Source organism: Photinus pyralis, unplaced genomic scaffold (genome assembly GCF_008802855.1).
Source record: "Photinus pyralis isolate 1611_PpyrPB1 unplaced genomic scaffold, Ppyr1.3 Ppyr1.4_LG4, whole genome shotgun sequence".
In the NCBI taxonomy this organism is placed as follows: Eukaryota; Metazoa; Arthropoda; class Insecta; order Coleoptera; family Lampyridae; genus Photinus; species Photinus pyralis.
In genome coordinates, this window is record NW_022170511.1 from 30,952,320 (window position 1) to 30,971,109 (window position 18,790).

Sequence of the window (18,790 nt, forward strand, 5' to 3'; positions counted from 1 at the left end):
AACCGTTAGCCTACAGCGTTCTTTTGAGTAGTCTAATATTGAGTTCTTTGATGATTTTTTGTACTTATTGATGAAAAACATACTTCTCACTTATTGTACCATAGGATAGCCGATTTGAACGTTAGTTTAAGAAATTTCATTAAGATTCTGGAAGCATACGTATTTTCTTATTTACAGTTCAAAATTATAATCACTTAATTCTATATACATTTCATCGTTCGACTCAACAGCAATGTCATCATCCGAATGCAGAGTAGTTTCGACATCGGAGTCCATACTGTCGTCGAAGTGTGACTCTTCCTCAGCTTGTACCTCAGCATTGAGGCATGAAAGACCCATACACCCGGAGCGTAAATTGGAACATTTCAGTCCTGTAACACAGAGAAGAAAGAGAAATGAGTACGTATCTCTGAATTTCAGAACCTCGAAGAGAACTGAACAGAAATCGGTGCTTAGTCTTCTATCAGGACGCACCTGCTTTTCTGTACGAACATGCAGATAAGCATCCTTTTTGACAAGCGCATGAAATTAAATTCAGCAACTCGTCAGGAGTAGTTAGGCGCAGCGGTCATCGGTGTAGGCAGAAGTTCTGCACTGTGTATGTGCCAACCCCATCCGATCGGAGAGAAATTGTTTCCTCTCCATTTTTGCACCTGATGACAGCATCGGTAGGCGTGGAGACTGAGTGCAGCGTTTTTTTTTTCGACCGCCTTATGGAACGAACCGATGACGATCGAAATGTCTGCTTGCCTGACACAATATTTGACTCCGCTGACGTAGCTAAAGTAATTCGTGTTCAAATAGTGTATACTGCAGGTAGACTGGCGAAAAACTCGATATTAGACTACTCAAAAGAACGCTGTAGGCTAACGGTTAGGTCTAGGCTAACTTGCAAATAAGCTATCGTGTAGGAAATTTTACGAGGAACATTTTTTGTTTCAAAAGTTTTTCTCTAAGCCTGCTACATTTCGAAAAACTGATTTCGGTGGGCAAAAACGTGCCACAGCACGACGAGCAGCGCAGTTGGGGATCTGGACTTTTAGTACGTTATTCGGGACACCTAACCTGAGACATTTCAACAAAGTCCAGCTTTCCCTCCCAAAATGTTCAGATTGACGTTTTTTGTGTACTTATCGCCTGTGCTAATTAAGCTAACTAGTAGAAAAAAATTAAATGTGAATGAACACCTGTAAGCAAACTGGTAAGCCCTGAAGCAAAGAAATAACATTATTCTAATACAATTCGGGACATGGAAAGTTTTACGGCAGTATTAAAGCAAACATCACAGAAATGGCAGTTGTCAAGCAATCGAGTATTATTTTCAACAAACCAGCATTAAGCATTTATTTCATAATCTGTACACTTGAACCGAGGGCACTGACTTAACTGCGTTATTCGATCAAAGTAGGTGATTGGGTCGGATTGGGTCCCCGGGTGAAATTGGGTCGCTGGGTCAAACTGGGTCAAGTTGGGTCACTGGGTCAAACTGGGTCACTGGGTCTAACTGAAAAGGGTATGACGTGACCCAGTGACCCAGTTTAATTTAGTGACCCAGTTGACCCAGTGACCCAGTCCAACTCTGTATAGCAGACGCGTTATCCCTTCGGAAAACTCTGTAGCGCATTTTTGTACAACTTTGCTTTTCAAAAAATGTGAGAACGCAATATAAACCTACAAATAGGTAACCTAATGTTCAATTCTGCTGAATTGGAATTAGCGGGACATTGCCTGATAGGCGGTACGAACTTCGCTAGTAACATGGTGGCTAGTAATAAATGAACCTCTCTACATGGTGTTAATTAATTTCATGCAGATATTTAAGGGAATGATACTCGTCAAAATAAGAAAAAAACGCAAATATATGCTTGGCCTAAAAGTCGTCGTTTTCGTTATAGCGGGTGACAAAGAAAATGCAACACCCTATTGCGACCAACAATTTCGATACCTACTTTATTGTAGAGATTCTAAAAAATAATTGATCTATCAAATTTGAAACAATTTTCCCAGAACATAAGAGAGAAAACGCAAAACACGAGAACAAAATTAAAACTTTGCCACCCTGTATAACAAAAATGGAGTCTTTTAGACCACGCACATATCTGCATTTTTTCTTATTTTGACGAGTGCTACCACCTTTGAAATATCTGCATGACATAAATTAACAACCTGTATTTTTAGCGCATTTTCCAACTCATGTTGGAAGGCGCTATTATGGCCACTTTCTCCGCCCGTCTGTCCGTCAGAGGCCTTAACTACTTCTACAGTTTTCAAGATTCGGTAGCTAATAACTCTGGCATCTCAACCAAGAAAAATCTTGACGATTAATGTGCTCATGCGCGATGTCAATTTTCTTATTTATGGAGATATTTCTTTAAAATTTTAACCACACATGCTTCTAGTAAAAACAAGCATATCGCATATTGTAAAAATCAGATGTGCGCATGCGCAAACTACGCAATGTCAACTTTCTTATTTATAGATATTTTCTTAAATTCTTCTAGTAAAGGCAAACATATCGCATACTTTAAACATCAGGGGTATGCATGCGCAGACTACGCACTCTTAAGTTTCTTATTTTTAAGAATATTTATGCCATAACTTATTTTCCTGTGTACACACAAACTGTCCGTTGTGTGACCTGCCCGGTGTACTGATGAATTCATGAAAAATGCGCCTTAAGGCGAAAACTTTTCATTTTTAAAAACATGCTTGCGAAAAGTTCCCATTATTCAAGCTTTAGCGAGGCGGGCAGAGGCGCAAATTTGAGTGCTTGCTGCTTGCTCACACGTAACTTTTGCCTTGAGCCGGCCCTGGCTTTTACACCTGTTGAAAGTGATGACGTTGGGTTTGTCGCAAATTGATTGAACACCCTAATTTCGCACAGTTCATCCACAACTCCCATGAGACTTGAGAGTCATATGCCCAGTATTCAGTTTTTTTCATCCTCTGCATCCTAGTTGTAAATTATTTCTTAGTTTCTAACTACGCATAATTTTAACGTGAGAGTAGCTGGGGTTGCGGGGGTTAATCTTCAAATGAAGATAAGCCTTCCATTAAACTTACCCCTAGCTATCTAAATAGGTACATGCACGGATTTTAAGGAAAAGAAGTCAAAGTCCATATTTTAACACAAATTTCGCCAAAATCTTTTTAGCCCTTTGGTCAACTATGTGCATCAGAGGAAAAACGTGTGTATAAACTAATTGCCTAAAAGAATGTACATTTGTACTTAGAACAATGATCGATTTTTTGGATAGTACAGTGTATGTTTACACTATGCGACTAGGGTATACGAGTAAGTACATAAGTACATCTATTTTTATGAAAGTGACTTTTCACTTATAATTGCACAAGAGGTTTGTATTTTACCGAGTAAATTTGGGTTGTTAAGGTAATGAAAATTTGTTGCCTAGCAATTAGAGTGCAATAAAAATGCGACACCGAAGGTGGAGCATTTTTAGGTTGACAGTTTTTCGAGTTCAATTGCTAAAAGGAAACAGATTTGAATTGCAGCAACCCAAATTTACTCGGTTTAAATGCAAACCTCGAGTGTAATTCGGCAGGACAATTTAACGAACAAGAAATTCACCAAACTAGTCAATTATTGACAGACGTCAAGCTAATCATATGGGAAAGGATAATGCGATAATTGTTCCAAAATGAAAAGTGAAAAAACCACTAGTGCATTTGTCGCTGCAAAAGTTGCAGGTAACTTTTGCCGCTGTCAAAGTGACAATTGCACTGCGGCTTATGCGATTTTTTATACATGAGTTGAATTGTCACTTATAATTGCACAAGAGGTTTGTATTTTACCGAGAAAATTTGGGTTGTTTAGGTAATAAAAATGTGTTGCCTAGTAATTAGACGAGAAAAACTGTCAACTAATAAAAATGCGACACCGCAGGTGGAGCATTTTTAGGTTGACAGTTTTTCGAGTGCAATTGCTAAAAGGAAACAGATTTGAATTGCCACAACCCAAATTTACTCGGTTTAAATACAAACCTCGAGTGTAATTCGGCAGGACAATTTAACGAACAAAGAAATTCACCAAACTAATCAATTATTGACAGACGTCAAACTAGTCATATGGGAAAGGATAATGCGATTATTGGTTCGAAAATGAATAAGTGAAAAAACCACTAGTGCATTTGTCGCTGGAAAAGTTGCAGGTAACTTTTTCCGCTGTCAAAGTGACAATTTCACTGCGGCTTATGCGATTTTTTATACATGAGTTGAATTGTCACGGAAAAAAACATTATTTATCACTTGTCCTAGGAAATTTCCAGCGGTTTGTTAAGAATGAGGCTAATGTCATATATTTAAGTAATTCAAACCAAATGAAGTACCTACTTCTATTCTAATTCCACACAAGCTCACGTTGTCAACCCTCATAAGGTTTTACAATACAGTGTATACCGTATATACGCCCTGTTTTATGTAGTCACTCTTAGTCTTAAACATATTGGTCTATAGTAGCAATAGCGCATTTTGATATTCCCTCTCCTTATGATGGAGGTCAGCATATAAATAGATTTAAGGTTTATGAGTCTTTATTTAATTGCAACCTATAATGACCATGAGGTTAAACTTATGGGAATGCAACACACACACAGAAAATTATTTATGTAAACTATTTAAAGAAAATGTATCCAACAAATAATTGAGAAAGAGGAAGCTCAAAGAACTTTATTCATTTTATACCTACCTTAATACGGCTCGCGTTTATTTTGATTAGATGCTTTTATTTAGGCAGTTTATTTGGGTAATGGTGAATTACTCAACGCCATTAATTAACTGTAATATTTTCTTTCCGCTAATCTCCCATAAAAAATACATACAGTTCAAAATAATCAAAATATGTTCATAGCCATGGGAACGAATTAATCCCTCTAATTTCACGTAAATCAGTTTCTATCTGAACAATTGTCCACTAAGTTTGTTTATGGTATATTGGTTAGCTCTAAATTGATAACTGTTTTTAATTGCAGGTGTCTGCTGGTCAACATTTACAGTTAAGTGGTGATATTAAGGGAAATGTTTCCATTGCAACCCAACAAGGAATGTATTTCAACCAGTCTGCACCCAACGCACAGCAAGCTTCTGCCGGTCAACCTCAAAATTCAAGTAGCAACGGTCAGCAAAACCAACAGACAGGTTCAGGTTTGCAAAGTCAGACGAATCAGCAAAGTCAAAATGTACAGCAACCAGGTGTTCATTTATCAAGTAGTCAATTATCTAATGCACAAAATCCTAATCAAGGACCATATGGTAATCTACCAGATTTACATGGATCAACTATGTCTGCTAATGGACCAGGTGTTGGTATGATGGGTGCAGGTGGTATGGGAGGGTCAGGAGTTATACCGCTTTCGTCAGGCCACAATGTTGGTATGGGTGGAAATCAACATCAAAGCGCAATGGGTGATATGTATTCTATGACACAAACTCAAACTATAAATTTTACACAGCAGTCATTAAGGCAGAGGGTCAATGGGCCAAATGGTAAGTATAAGTGATTTTGGTTTTTATTCCGCGTATTTAAAAATATTCATTTTACAAGATTAATGCCATTCTGTATTGATAGAAATAACATTAACAAGAACAGTTAAGCCCATCACACAATGAAAAAAATAAGGAATAAGAAATATGAAGTAACAAATAAGGAATAAGAAATAAAGGAATAACAATTTTCAATCTACTGATCTTTATGGATTTGCACACAACACTGAAATATGAAATAAGCATAGGAAATAAGAAATAATAATTTTGCTCAGTCGAATTTTTATTTCTTATTTCATATTGCGAACCAATGACATTAGAAGAGGCACGCACGCGTTATCTATTTTCATTATTTTACCTTGTTAACCCAAAATAAAACAAGTATGAGGTGTTGTTTTTGTGAAGTTATGTACTTGGAAGGAATTATATTTGATGTCGGTGCAATTAGCCTGCTATTGCCTTACATTTAGCTGCCATTATAATGATGTAATTCAAACGGCTTGAGTATTCTGATTGGCTTATAGTCTGTTTCTGTTACTATTTGTTTGTTGTGTTTTGCGTATACGGCGTCACTATTTCTTATTGCATATTTCATATTTCTTATTCCTTATTTTTTTCATTGTGTGAATCGCCATAAGAGCCACATCTTAATGTTATAGTACAGGGTTATTACAGTAATGATGTTTCTGATTTTAATTGAAAAGATTACTGCGTTAATTTGATTGGTACCACTGTACACTTGAAGTCATGAACATCAACACATTTTTTTAAAATGAATGTAGTTATTCTTTACAACTTTTAAATAACCTAACACATATTGTTGGAAAAAAGGGGTTTGAAGCTGAATTCTAAATGTTGCTGGACAAGATGTTATAGAACGTGCCTTCTATAGTGGGATCGGATAGCGTTAAAAATCATAAAAAATATTTCAATGCTGGCGGCGATTGTGAACTTTTGGATTTGACTGTAAATGCCAAACATAAAAAAAACGCCCCAGACCCCAAAATTTCGGACTCCCCAACCCAGTAATGACGTCGTCTAGTGAGAAACCAAGAAATTGATTTTTAGCATATAGACATCCAATGAAACGGAGTTTGCATGCAATGTAATTTCCCTATGTTCGATTTAAAAAAAAACACATCAACCTATTGAGTAGTTCAAATGAGTAGTAGATACAATTGACAGCTGTCACATTTTTTAAAATACCGCCGTCCAATTTAATTACGAAATCGGTTAGATTATTGCTTAGAATGTCAAGGAGGCCACTTCGAACATTTATTGTAATTGTTCTCGTTATTTACTTTCTTAATTCCTTCATTTATGTATTGAATAGATCAAATTAGTAGAATACCAGGTGCACATGACCTACAAATAATTGAAGGTTGGTTAACAATGAGTTGTTATGTCAGTGAGTGGCCTGTGAGATCAAGTTATCGTAAGTTTAAGAAAAATGTATCCTAAAGTTGCTATGACCTCACATGGCTTCTTTAAAAAAATCTTACCGAGTGCTCTTCATCATAAAGACTATGAGTTGTTATTCATAGTCACACAAGTTGCGCGATTTGGGAATGTGAACCGCGCACATCTCATAGATTGATATGTTTTTTTTTAAATCGAACATAGGGAAATTACATTGCATGCAAAGTCCTATGTTCGTATTTAAAAAAAACTCACTGTATACGTGGTGTACAGTTACTAATACATGATTTCTGCAAATTTGTTTTAAAATTTGACGTTTCATCCGCATATTCGTGTCTACTTTGAAAATAATTTCCTTGTAAAAAATTACTGGTAAGTTTTGTTGAGATGGATCTGTAAAGAGAGACACCAGAGTTTACTATAACTACGAGCAGTCGTCGGCGATTGCTGGCTTCACAAAAGTCGCCGGTTACTTTCTGTAGTGTTATATGTGTGCGGGTATTTGTCAAATAACACCTATATAATTATTAGTTATGTTTATACGTAAATTATTCTCTGAAAGTTCATCATTTTGGCATTGTTAAGTCCGGAATCATATCCTTTTGTGAAATATGATTTAATTTATGAATCCATCCATACTGGTATCCTATCCCAATCCTGCACCAGGAGAAGGGCAGTGCCGAAATAGAAGAGTAGTGCAGCGCGCGCGCTAGAACAGAAAAGTTGCCCCTTTTCTAATACGCAAACAGGTATAATTCGAAGTTGTAATCTTTCATAAACGCAGCATCATAATTACAATTAAAATGAGAAAATTGAATAAATATAAAAAATAAATAACTATATGCTTGGGCGCTAGGATTAGGATGCAGACAGGACGCGGACATTGGACCGCAAGACAGTAGACCGCAAAGGGAATAGACATTAAGACGCAGACATTGGGACGCAGAAATTAGGACAAAGACAACTTGTACAAGTTGCTAAAACCGAGTGCTTGCACCATTAAATAAAATTCCCTGAAAATTGCTTTCTATTTACTCATCTCGCATTGGCACTTATTAATCCAGTACTCTGCTGAGTACTACAACAGCAACGTCCTTCACATGCGCATAGTTGCGGACCTCAAAGTACGTTTCTGACGCACTTGCACACAGTACATCTCCGCTTCATGCCATGAGGATGTTATAGCTGATAAATGTACCTCTGCTGAAGATGATATTGCTCTTTCTTCAAGCTTAGACACTGTTGTGTTTCCTTGAAAATGCTTGCTTATTAACTGTTCTGTCAAGAAAGTAGACAGCGTTTTTTTGTTTTCATCTACTCGTAAAGAATCTTTATATTTCTGTGAAATTATTGTGGAAGGTGTAATTCGTATGTGCACGTCTGCTCCTATTTGTACCGCTATCCGATCCCACTATTTTGCTTGTGCTGGTAGGTGTAGCGTTATCATCGGCACAAAGAACATATCGACTTTAATTTGAGTTTTATTGATTTTAATGGACTTGTAAAATGAAAGTCTAGATTTGAGTCTATGTTATTTAAATGTAACGAATTTTTCTTTAAATATAACAGTACCTTCTGAGTAGGAAGGATTCAATGTGTTGGGATTTTGGGTTTGGTTTTTACTTTAGAATCTGGCCTTTTGCCTTGTGAGCCAAAACACTGTTTTATAAGAATGTTAAAATTTATTTACTATCTAGGCAAAATGACGTTTTTGACAGATAACCTGCACGTTAAGTTTAACGTTAGTGATACGTCACAGGGCTGATTATCTGGTGGGTAGTGATGGAACTTTTCTCTTCTTTGGATCAAAAGTATTATTATAAATTAAATACCTAAACGCTGTCACCTGTACTTATAACTAATCAAGGTTTCGCTCAAATGGCTAATGAGTAATAACTTGCGCTATAATGCATATAAGTATTAATTCACCTTTTGTTTTTTTTTAAGATTTTAAGAATTCAAGGAGATGTATTGTAATATGTATATCCTCTGCGTCACTCACTTTATTTAAATTTAATTATGGTGCAATACTGATGCACGTGCAATGTAGAAAAAATGTGGCACACACGTTTGTTGCGCTGTACCACTACTTTTATCTTCTGTGATTAAAAATTCCTACTAATTCTGCTTAATATCTTCAAAGGAATTCCGTCGTCAATGGGGCCAAACGCCGCACAAATTGCTTCAAATGGATTAATGACTGGCAATGTACCAATGGGAGCTGGAGGGCAAATGGGAAATACTATGGGACCAAGGCATATGACACAACAAACTTTAGAACAACAAAAATTATTGCAACAGCAACAACAGCAGCAAATGCTTAGAGCACAACAAGCACTAATGCAACAACAAATGGTTCGACCGCCACCTCCGGATTATAAAACCAGTGCAGGAATGATGCAAGGCATGCAGCCACGTTACCAAACTGGGCCGCCCACCTCTAGACGAATGCCTCAACCAATGCCACCTTCAGGTATTTTAAATCTTGCATATCCATTCAACCGGTTGAGCCCGTGCTGTTTCGCAGGAAGTATATCTAATCTTAGGAGAGCTGGAAAACATTTTAGGGTAGGTTTTTGAGGCACGCTGGTAACTTGTCCAATACTTCTCCAATAATATCCAAACACAGAATTACAGACCTGGCTGAGTAGTAGTGGTGCTAACACTTCGCCAGGCGTCTTCAAAGTTTGAAAAAAATAATGTACGCTTGAAATCAGGAGTTAGGATTGCCACATGGCCGAGATTGTCCGGGCTGCATTGTCCCGGATCCCGGTTTTTCATATATAATGCCCGGAAAAAATATCGCAACGCCTTGAATAAAAATTCAAAATTTACACTTGCCCAAACCCAAATAGTAGCGACACAAACCAAAAGAAATAGCCACAAACCTGGATCGCGGGATCGTGACGTTAACATGCACGTTATAGTGAACCAATTCAAGCAATCGCGCTACGCTCCCCAGTTTTTTTTTTAATATGTTGGTTTTTGTTCCAATCCTAGACCATATAGTAGGTACATGGACTGCTATTATCCCTATGCTTTCAATACAAAATGGGTGGTCACAGATAGAGGGCACTGTAGTCGTGGGTATGTGAATCTCAGGGTAAACTAAAGTCGTATGAACACTCGGATCGCGTAAAAGGTAGCTTTTATGGTAACCGCGTAGTACGGGAAGCTTTATCTTCTATACGTCCACAAATAAGAATAGGTTTGTTTTTTTGGCATATCTAGATGGTTAATTAATTGAAATTTGTTAATTTATAGTTGACAGTCTCAAATCGTGTCTAATCGGACAGACTCGTTTACCCTGAAACTCACATACCCAGGCGATGTCCTTGACCATATTTTAGTTACAATTATCAGTCCATGTACTATATGGTCTAAGGTTCCAATGCTTTAGTTAAATTTGATTGATACATATTAACATTCTTTTTTTTTTTATTAAAATATTTTTCCTGTTACGCTATTTTGTGCGTTAAAAAAATATAATGGGATTACATTGAAAAAAATTAAATATAATATCAATTAAAAAATCTAGAAACAAAAAACAACAATTTTTTAGACAATTACAAAGGATGTATCTATCCAATAAATTTTTGAACATGGTATATTTTTACCCGGTTATAGTTTTGGTTGACTACCTATAACATCCATTTGGACGTATTAGAGCCCCTTCGTACCAGGCGTTTTTTGAAGCGGCTGGTAGTGTGACCCCTTCACACGGGACGATTTGCAGCGCCACAAGTAGCACGAAGCGATTTTCAGAAGCTCCTTCACGCAACAAAAGCGCACGTACCAAGAAAGGGCGTTTTATTAAAAAATGGTGTCTGGTTTGAGGAGAGTTGATTTACTTGTGTATCATTTACCTTAGTAAAGAGCGTACATGTTTGTGTACTGATATTTTGTATATAAAGCTGAGTTTAAGTTTAAGATTGTTTTTATTGATATGTGCGGGTTGTAGTTCGACCGAGGAAGGCGAAGCCGTATTAGGCTAAACACTTCATATTGTGTGGTAAAACCATTGTAGCACGGTGGGGCAAACTCCAAAATTATAACAGAAATTGTACAGAAGAGACTTGTAATAAATTTCAGTTCTTACTCATCTGATAAATAAAGCTAATTTCTTATCGGGAGGAATGGATTTCTGCATAACCGTATCTTTTTTCGAAGAAAATTTCCACTCTGCAGCGTTTCAAAAACGCATCGTGAGAAGTAGCTCTTAGAATTTTACAGAATATAAAATACAAATGAAAGTGGTGCACAAAACAAAAAATCAAAGCATGCGGTGCGCCTGGGTCCGCCAGTGACGTCACTACACGCGGTGAAAAAATTCAGTGATCGAGCAATCTTGTATTATATTAGACCGGGAGGCAGCGTACATAGTAACTAAACCATAAGCGACAAAAAATTCGACAATACAGGCTGAAAGTACGTTGAAAACTAATAATAAAATCACTCGTCTGCCAGTCGTAAGTGGCAGCATTAACTTGGGGCGGCGCTGAATAAGTGACTTCTTTAGGTGATCAACTAAATTACCAAACTATAAGGGTCACGGAAAAGATTTGTATCAAGAAATCCCATTTTTTCCATAGTTTTCAAATATGCTATGGCAGACGATTTCAAGTGCAGCGTTGGTAGCGAAAGACGCCCTCCAATGTAGGGAAAAACACCCCTGAACTAAACCATGAGGACCGTATAAAAATTATACAAAAAATTCCTCTTTTTGTCAAACTTTAAAATATATCCTGGCAGACGATATTAAGTGTAGCTTTAAAGTGGCAGACGTCTTAGAAGTTAAAAAATTTAGGTATAGTAAATCCCAGCGAGTGCGAGCGTGTGAGAGATAAGCGTGCGAGAGCATAACCAACAGAGATAGCGATAGGATACTGACTACTGAGATCTTTCAAACCATTTGATTCTAAACTTTTGATTCACATAGTTCCATCCACTTCAATCAAACGGATTGTAGAAACTCAGACATTTTTCGGTGACATTCGCCCAAATTGCGATGAACTAAACCATGAGGACCATACACAAGTCATACATCCGGTAAATGCGTGGGAACCCGGTAACACGTTACCCTGCGCGTTACACACATCAACACCCAAATTCACGAACATCTCTCGAAGATTTATGAATTTCTATAAGACACTTACTTCCATCTATAGCTTGATGGTAGCGTCAATTTTACATTTCCCAAAGCAATAACAGCAATATCCATATCGGAAGCGCTTTTGCTACTTGTTGGTAGTTTACCAAAATGGTAAATTATTCGAGAATCTGCCTCTTAGTGGCTGCAGCACAATTCAGTTTTTACCATATCATCTTCCCTTGTCACACATTTATAGCACTTATCTTCATATGTGGCAAACACAACTTTCCTTCCAAGTCAAGCGCAACACGTCTTTTTTGCCTATGAACGGTATAAGTAATCTATAAGAGAGGCTTTGAGCTATCATGGCGAAGTGGTTTTATGAAATTTGCAGGCTGCTTCTGAGTGGAAACAGAAATTGAGTAGGATTGTAATCTTTCCTTATTTTGATCCCAACGATCATGTTCTGCGTCCTTCATCATGGACGGAGTACCTATCTGTCAAAAGTAAGATGTACTTCTCTCGCTGACACAGCGCAAATCTTGCCGAGGAGGTGTTCAGAAAATCGCTCAAAGGTTTACCGGAGATCTTTTAAAAGGTACAAAAAAAATAATCCATCGATTAAAACAACATCTACAACTGGCGATGGACTAGGAGCACTTGAAGAAATCATACTTCCGAAAAAGTTTCGGCAAAACAAACTTGTCGATTTTAATCATCGAGCCATCAATGTTGTATAGAGACAACGGAACTGGTGTCAAAGGATAGTTTAGAACGAGCTGAAGATCTATCTTCTTTTTTCTTCAAGTTCTGTGTTTCTCAGTCTGAGATAAACAATTTATTATTTTCCCTAATTTAATTCGTTTGGTAATTCCAAGCGGTGCGTAAATCTATAGCTATCTCTGTTCGTTATACTCTCGCGCGCTTATCTCTCACACGCTCGTACTCACTGGGATTTACTATACCTAAATTTTTTAACTTCTAAGACGTCTACCACTATTAAAGCTACATTTAATATCGTCTGCCAGGATATATTTTAAAGTAGTGACAAACAGAGGAATTTTTTATGTATAATTTTTATACGGTCCTCATGGTTTAGTTCACGGGTGTTTTTCCCTACATTGGAGGGCGTTTTCGCTACCAACGCTGCACTTGAAATCGTCGGCCATAGCATATTTGATAACTATGGAAAAAATGGGATTTCTTGATACAAATCTTTTCCGTGACCCTTATAGTTTGGTAATTTAGTTGATCACCTAAAGAAGTCACCTATTCAGCGCCGCCCCAGGTTAATGCTGCCACTTACGACTGGCAAACGAGTGATTTTATTATTAGTTACTATGTACGCTGCCTCCCGGTCTAATAGCATCCTTGCGCTAAAACACTGTAACAACTATCAAGTGTGCGAAATCGATAAACAAACTTGTCTGAAATTGATTCGCAAATCAATGACGCAGGACCAAAGACTCCAGATTTAAAGTGTATACATGGCCGTAATAAATACATGAAACCCAGTGTGCTTTGATCACTTTTGATGAAAATTTGTCTTTAGCCGCTTTCTTTCGGCTACTTCGCGATCATGATTTCAAAATCGGGATTCGTAGGATCACTTTTTACGAAAGAACGCGCGAATTTAGATCAAATGGAGTACACATTTGCATTCGAATTAGGTATTTTTTGGTTGAATTATGAAAATAATTTAAATACAAGTAGAAGTACTTGCACGGTTATGCTCCTCTACAGTTACAAATATTGACTAACCTAACATTTGACCAAAAAGATCCTTACATTTATAGGCGTTTTTGTTTTACCCTAACTGCATCACGTTTAGAGTTTGCAAGTTTTATTGCGGGCAATAAATATTGCAACAAATAGCAAGTCTTAACAAGGTTTACAGTCTGCAATTTTCATTGCATAGTACCAACCCTATAACTTTAAATAAGTGTGGACAAAATATCTTCGATTTGTCATTTGCATTTAACTTGTTCTTCACTTATCTCTTTATCATGCATTTCAATCAAGATGAACAACAGAAATTGTCAACACATTCATCACACTTCACATCGTTGGTGCCATAGTAATTCTGGATGTTGGCATTAAAAATTCCCCCAAAATAGTCACCAGAATTGCAATTGCAATGCAATAAAAATCGCTCCGGATCTACTTCTGGCAACGCAATAAAAATTGCAACAGCTGATCGAAAAGTACACTTGCGCGCATGCGTGTAATAAATATATCCGCAATTTTTATTGCCCGCAATAAAACTGGTAAACTCTAAAGGCCGCTTTACATACTGCAATTTTTTGTGCAATACAGTTGCAGCAAGTTTAATTGCAAAAATACTGTACATGCAATAATTATTGCACTTTGGTTTTACACGCGGCAATTTTCTTTTTGCAATAGTTTGTTACCAACATTCGCATTTAAAATTGAACTAAAAGCTTTATTCTATTCAAAATTCATCAGGTGTTGTTATAATTCTGAATGCGTTTTGAGTAAAAATGAATAGACACTTTAATCGAAAAAAGGCAGTCGCAGCTTCAATTTGTGTAGTAATAGTAGTAATAATAACAAAGTCTAGTTTCAACGTTTGGGAATTCTAGAACCTGGCGTTGTCAATACTTTCCCCCAAAATATCACGTGCAAGTGCAATAAAAATCGCGCGCGACCGCTAACCTGCAATTGCAAGTGAATTGCCAAAATGAATCAGCTGTTTCTCAAACGCGCATGCTTCTGGGCAAGTTTTATTGCGTATTGCATGGTCTTGCATGAAGAATTGCAGTATGTAAAGCGGCCTTAAAAAGGCCGCTTGACATGGAGCAATACAAAGCGCAAGAACTTGCAGAAAGAAATTGCAAGGTCAAATCCTTGCGTGCAATACGCATTGCATGGTATTTGACATGGTGCAATTCTATTTCAATTGCCACATTTCTGCCAACAGAAGAAAAATATGGACTTGTCAACAAAGTTGCTAACCTCAAATAAAAATTAAATTTTGATTGCTTGAAGAAACATGAAAATTACAAGAATAAATAAGATTAATAAAAAGAAGTAATGAGTGCGTCTCTCAGCATCATAGTTGCCGCCGCTGTATTTTACTAGGTTGGTGACACAAAAACAACTAGATTTATCACTAGAATTGCGCGATTCATTCAAGAAAAATAGCACCGGTCCAATAAAAATTGCATGCAAGTCTCTTGCAACAATTGATCAGCTGGCTTTGAACTGTGCATGCCTTTCGCAATTTTTCCAGCAACTTGCATGCAATTGCGCGTTCGTTTTAAACTGATTGCATCAATAAAACGGGTAAAACGAAAGCCTTGTATAGGTTAGGAATTCGTGATCAGTAAATAAATCATAAAACTTATGTTCAGTTTGTTCACGCTTTTAGTAATCATGATCATAAGATCACACTTCGAAAGAACGTGATTTGACAATCCAAACGCGTTTGGATCACCGAAAGAAAGCGCCTTTTATTTCGAAATAAGGAAAGTGTTAGCCCCGCTTCTCCTCAGCCAGGTCTGCAATTCTGTGTTTGGGATTTATTGAAGAAGTATTGGACAAGTTTTCAACATGCCTGAAATACTTACCTATCCAATAATGTCTACCAGCTTTCGGACTAAAACGTTTCCGGAAATCGGATAAACACACATTTTTGGTGGTATATGTATTTGATATATTTTATTTAAGCAGGTCCTATGATGAGATCTCATAATATGTACGTCATGCAGCAGCAGCATATGTCTGCTCGAACAATGTATCCCAGGCAACAAAGTCCAATCGGAGGACCCGACTCAATGCCTCAACATGGCAGTGCAGAGTGGAGGCATTTAATAATGTCGCAACAACAAAATGCAAACTTTAATTCACAAATCAGGCCTAATTTTCATCAAGGTTAGTAGAACATGTCTGTGGTAAATTTTATTTCGTAATTTCTTGATGTCTTTTAGGTGGTGGTTATAGTATGAACACTGGAACTATGCAAATGACAGGTCTTCAACACCAACAAATGAGAACGCAGGGTATGCTGTCAGGAGGATTGGGTGGGCAAAGTATGGCACAAAATCAAGGTTTGGGCCAAAATCCAATGCAAATGAATAATATAAATCAGCAAATGTTGCATATGCAACAACAGCAAGCGCTTATGCAGCAACAATCATCTAACCAGGTGAGAATGCCAACATTCTTACTTCTCAAAAATTCAGACTGTTCTGCACAAACCAATCATTTAACAGTGGTATTGACAGTAACTCGCTGTCCAGTATAATTTTTCAAAAAATAGGCTTCATAACTCTTCCAGACTTAACAAGAATTGAAGTTGATGATGAACGCTGTTCAAAAATGTAAATGATGCACACAAGTTCTTTCGTTTCCAAAGGGGCGTAACAACCAAAATGGATGTGAAGTTTGACAAACTTCGCAAATTACAAATAAGTTGGCTTTTTCTACCAACAATATTTGAATTTCTTTTTTTCCTACAAAATTTTACAATAAAACCTTGGATCAGCTTGCAGTTGAGAGTTTTCATCTAATACTCTATAGTTGCCACAGAAACAATGATCACCTAATTTTAGTTCTTTCTGGATGTTGTAATTGCCTACCTTCCAGTGAGAGGCTAATTTTACTATCTTTATTTCTTGCTCTAAGCACTAAACTTCACTTCTCAGTAGGTAGAGAACGAGGTAGAGAATTATGTATATAGTTTTCTGTAACACACACCTCATTTTTTTTGTATTTTCATCCACATTCAAGATTAACTATTTGGTCACGCCCTAGAGATTTTGAGTGAGTATGCAAGTTTAATTTTATGTAACTGCTTTGAAATCCATAAACAACTTGATAGAGGTCTTCAATACTTCAATACTTTCTTTAAATGAAAAGGAGATTGTACCTCATTTTCACATCTGATGGTTCGTTTAATTTCAGACCTACTTACCATGGCACTTTGGAAGAGTGGTCTAAGGCTGGCAAAATATAAACCATATCTACATGATATAGTGAAACAACCTGTAATTAATGTGTTTCTGCAACCGAGCTTGCAGCATTAATTAACAATTCGTATTCATTAATGACACCTTTTTTTGTGTATATTGTAGATTATACTTCAACTATAATAAACAAATTTGTTTCAGATGTCATTAACAAACATGTCAATGCAACAGAGTCAATCATTATCAGTTTCAACTCAAAGTCTTCAACACCAACAACTCGGCAATCACCAACAATTAATGAACAATCCATCCAATAATAATCAATCTAGTTCTTTAAGCAATTTTAATCCTCAAGCTGCTGACTTCAACTTAGATTTCCTCGAAAATTTACCTACAACTGACTCTAGCGGTTTTACGGAGCAAGAGTTGCTTAATTCATTTGATAGTGATCCTGGATTTAATCTGCAGGATATATTGTGAAAACAATACATCTGTTAATCATTTTGTTTGTATATATGCATTTATTGTCTGTTGCGATTTTATTCAGTTATTTATGTTGCAAATTTATTGTGTGATGTAATTCGTTTTTTATTGTTTGTATGTAATATTAATTTGAATGTGGAGAAATTAGAATTGAAATTGATTCTAATATAAACGTAAATGTGAATAGTGAAATTCCAATTTTTCATATAAAATCACTGCCAGTGAAGAATACTAACATAGAGCTGTGAAATTACATGAAGTGAATAGTTTTATTTATTGTGCAAGTCTCGATATGTGTGTAACTATAATAATGTAATGACAACATCTCCAAACTGATGCCTTTAAAATTTGTGGCAGTAGTGAATGTACTCCATACCAAAATGTATATTGTGAATTATTGTCACTATAATTATATACATAAATACCAATTAAATGAACCGTGATAGTCCATTGTTTCTGTAATACAACTGTATAGGTAAAGTAGTGCAATGTACAAAGCTAATCAGCAATATATGGAATGTTTTAAGATTATTCTATTATACATTTTAAAATCGGTACCAAATATTCATATCGTCAACTTTGTAATTAGAAATGTTTATATATATGCAAAAATATGGCGACTTTAGTCTATATAAGTAAGTTTTGATATCAGACTGTTTTGTAACTGGTCCTGGTCAACAAGTGGGCATTAATTACTTTTTTGATTTATGTTGGTATATTTTGCAAGGTAATATTTCCCAAAACATTGTTACTTCATGACTATAAAGCATAAACTGTGTCAATAAGGAATTTACGAAAATTGAAGGACCTCAAAATAAAACAGGGTATTTCTTACCTATTTCTATTTCTAAATATTTCTGCCGTAGTCGTATTATTATGTTTGGGCAGATTGTAGTTAAAACTAAATTCGTGTGTCCATATCGCGATCAACATAATAATATCCAGCTGCATTAACATTTAAAATAGAATGAGAGAATATCATACCCATGAAACATGACAGAAATATTAAGGTATCTTAACATTTTTTAACCAGTAGAGTGCAGTTTTATGCATATAGAATAATTAAGTAACTGTATTTAACTACTAGCAAGATTATGTTATGGGATATTTAAATTTATATGTATTCTATAATACCTATATATAATTACTATTTAGAAATAGACAATTTGTAAAGTCGTATTGTAAACAAGGTCTTTATTTTAAAAAATCCGAGTATGGTATGAAGCAATATTAGGTTACACAAAAATACGATGATTCTAAATTAGGTACTAAGTACTTCAAATTCTAAAATTTTAAGGCCTAATAAATAATTTCCAAAATTTATGAGAAATGAAATGAAATGGATTGATTTGAATACGACTTTACA

The 18,790-nt window shown here is 36.2% G+C and overlaps 1 protein-coding gene across 1 annotated transcript; it reads left to right on the forward strand.

The window, feature by feature from the left end:
• The first annotated feature begins 4,984 nt into the window (after positions 1 to 4,984).
• LOC116168278 (neurogenic protein mastermind-like) lies at positions 4,985 to 18,348 on the forward strand. Its single transcript, XM_031484009.1, has 5 exons — positions 4,985 to 5,502; positions 9,062 to 9,391; positions 15,704 to 15,904; positions 15,961 to 16,178; positions 17,143 to 18,348. The coding sequence occupies exons 1-5, from the start codon at positions 5,061 to 5,063 to the stop codon at positions 17,419 to 17,421; spliced, it is 1,470 nt and encodes a 489-aa protein (XP_031339869.1). The 5' UTR covers positions 4,985 to 5,060; the 3' UTR covers positions 17,422 to 18,348.
• Positions 18,349 to 18,790: the final 442 nt, after the last annotated feature.

What these genes read in the sequence shown, in the direction of transcription:
- LOC116168278 (XM_031484009.1), top strand. Translation starts at nt 5,061, where the DNA reads ATGTATTTCAACCAGTCTGCACCCAACGCACAGCAAGCTTCTGCCGGT. An exon ending in GAGGGTCAATGGGCCAAATG is followed by an intron (nt 5,503 to 9,061) that starts GTAAGTATAAGT and finishes ATATCTTCAAAG; the next exon opens with GAATTCCGTCGTCAATGGGG. An exon ending in AGCAACAATCATCTAACCAG is followed by an intron (nt 16,179 to 17,142) that starts GTGAGAATGCCA and finishes AATTTGTTTCAG; the next exon opens with ATGTCATTAACAAACATGTC.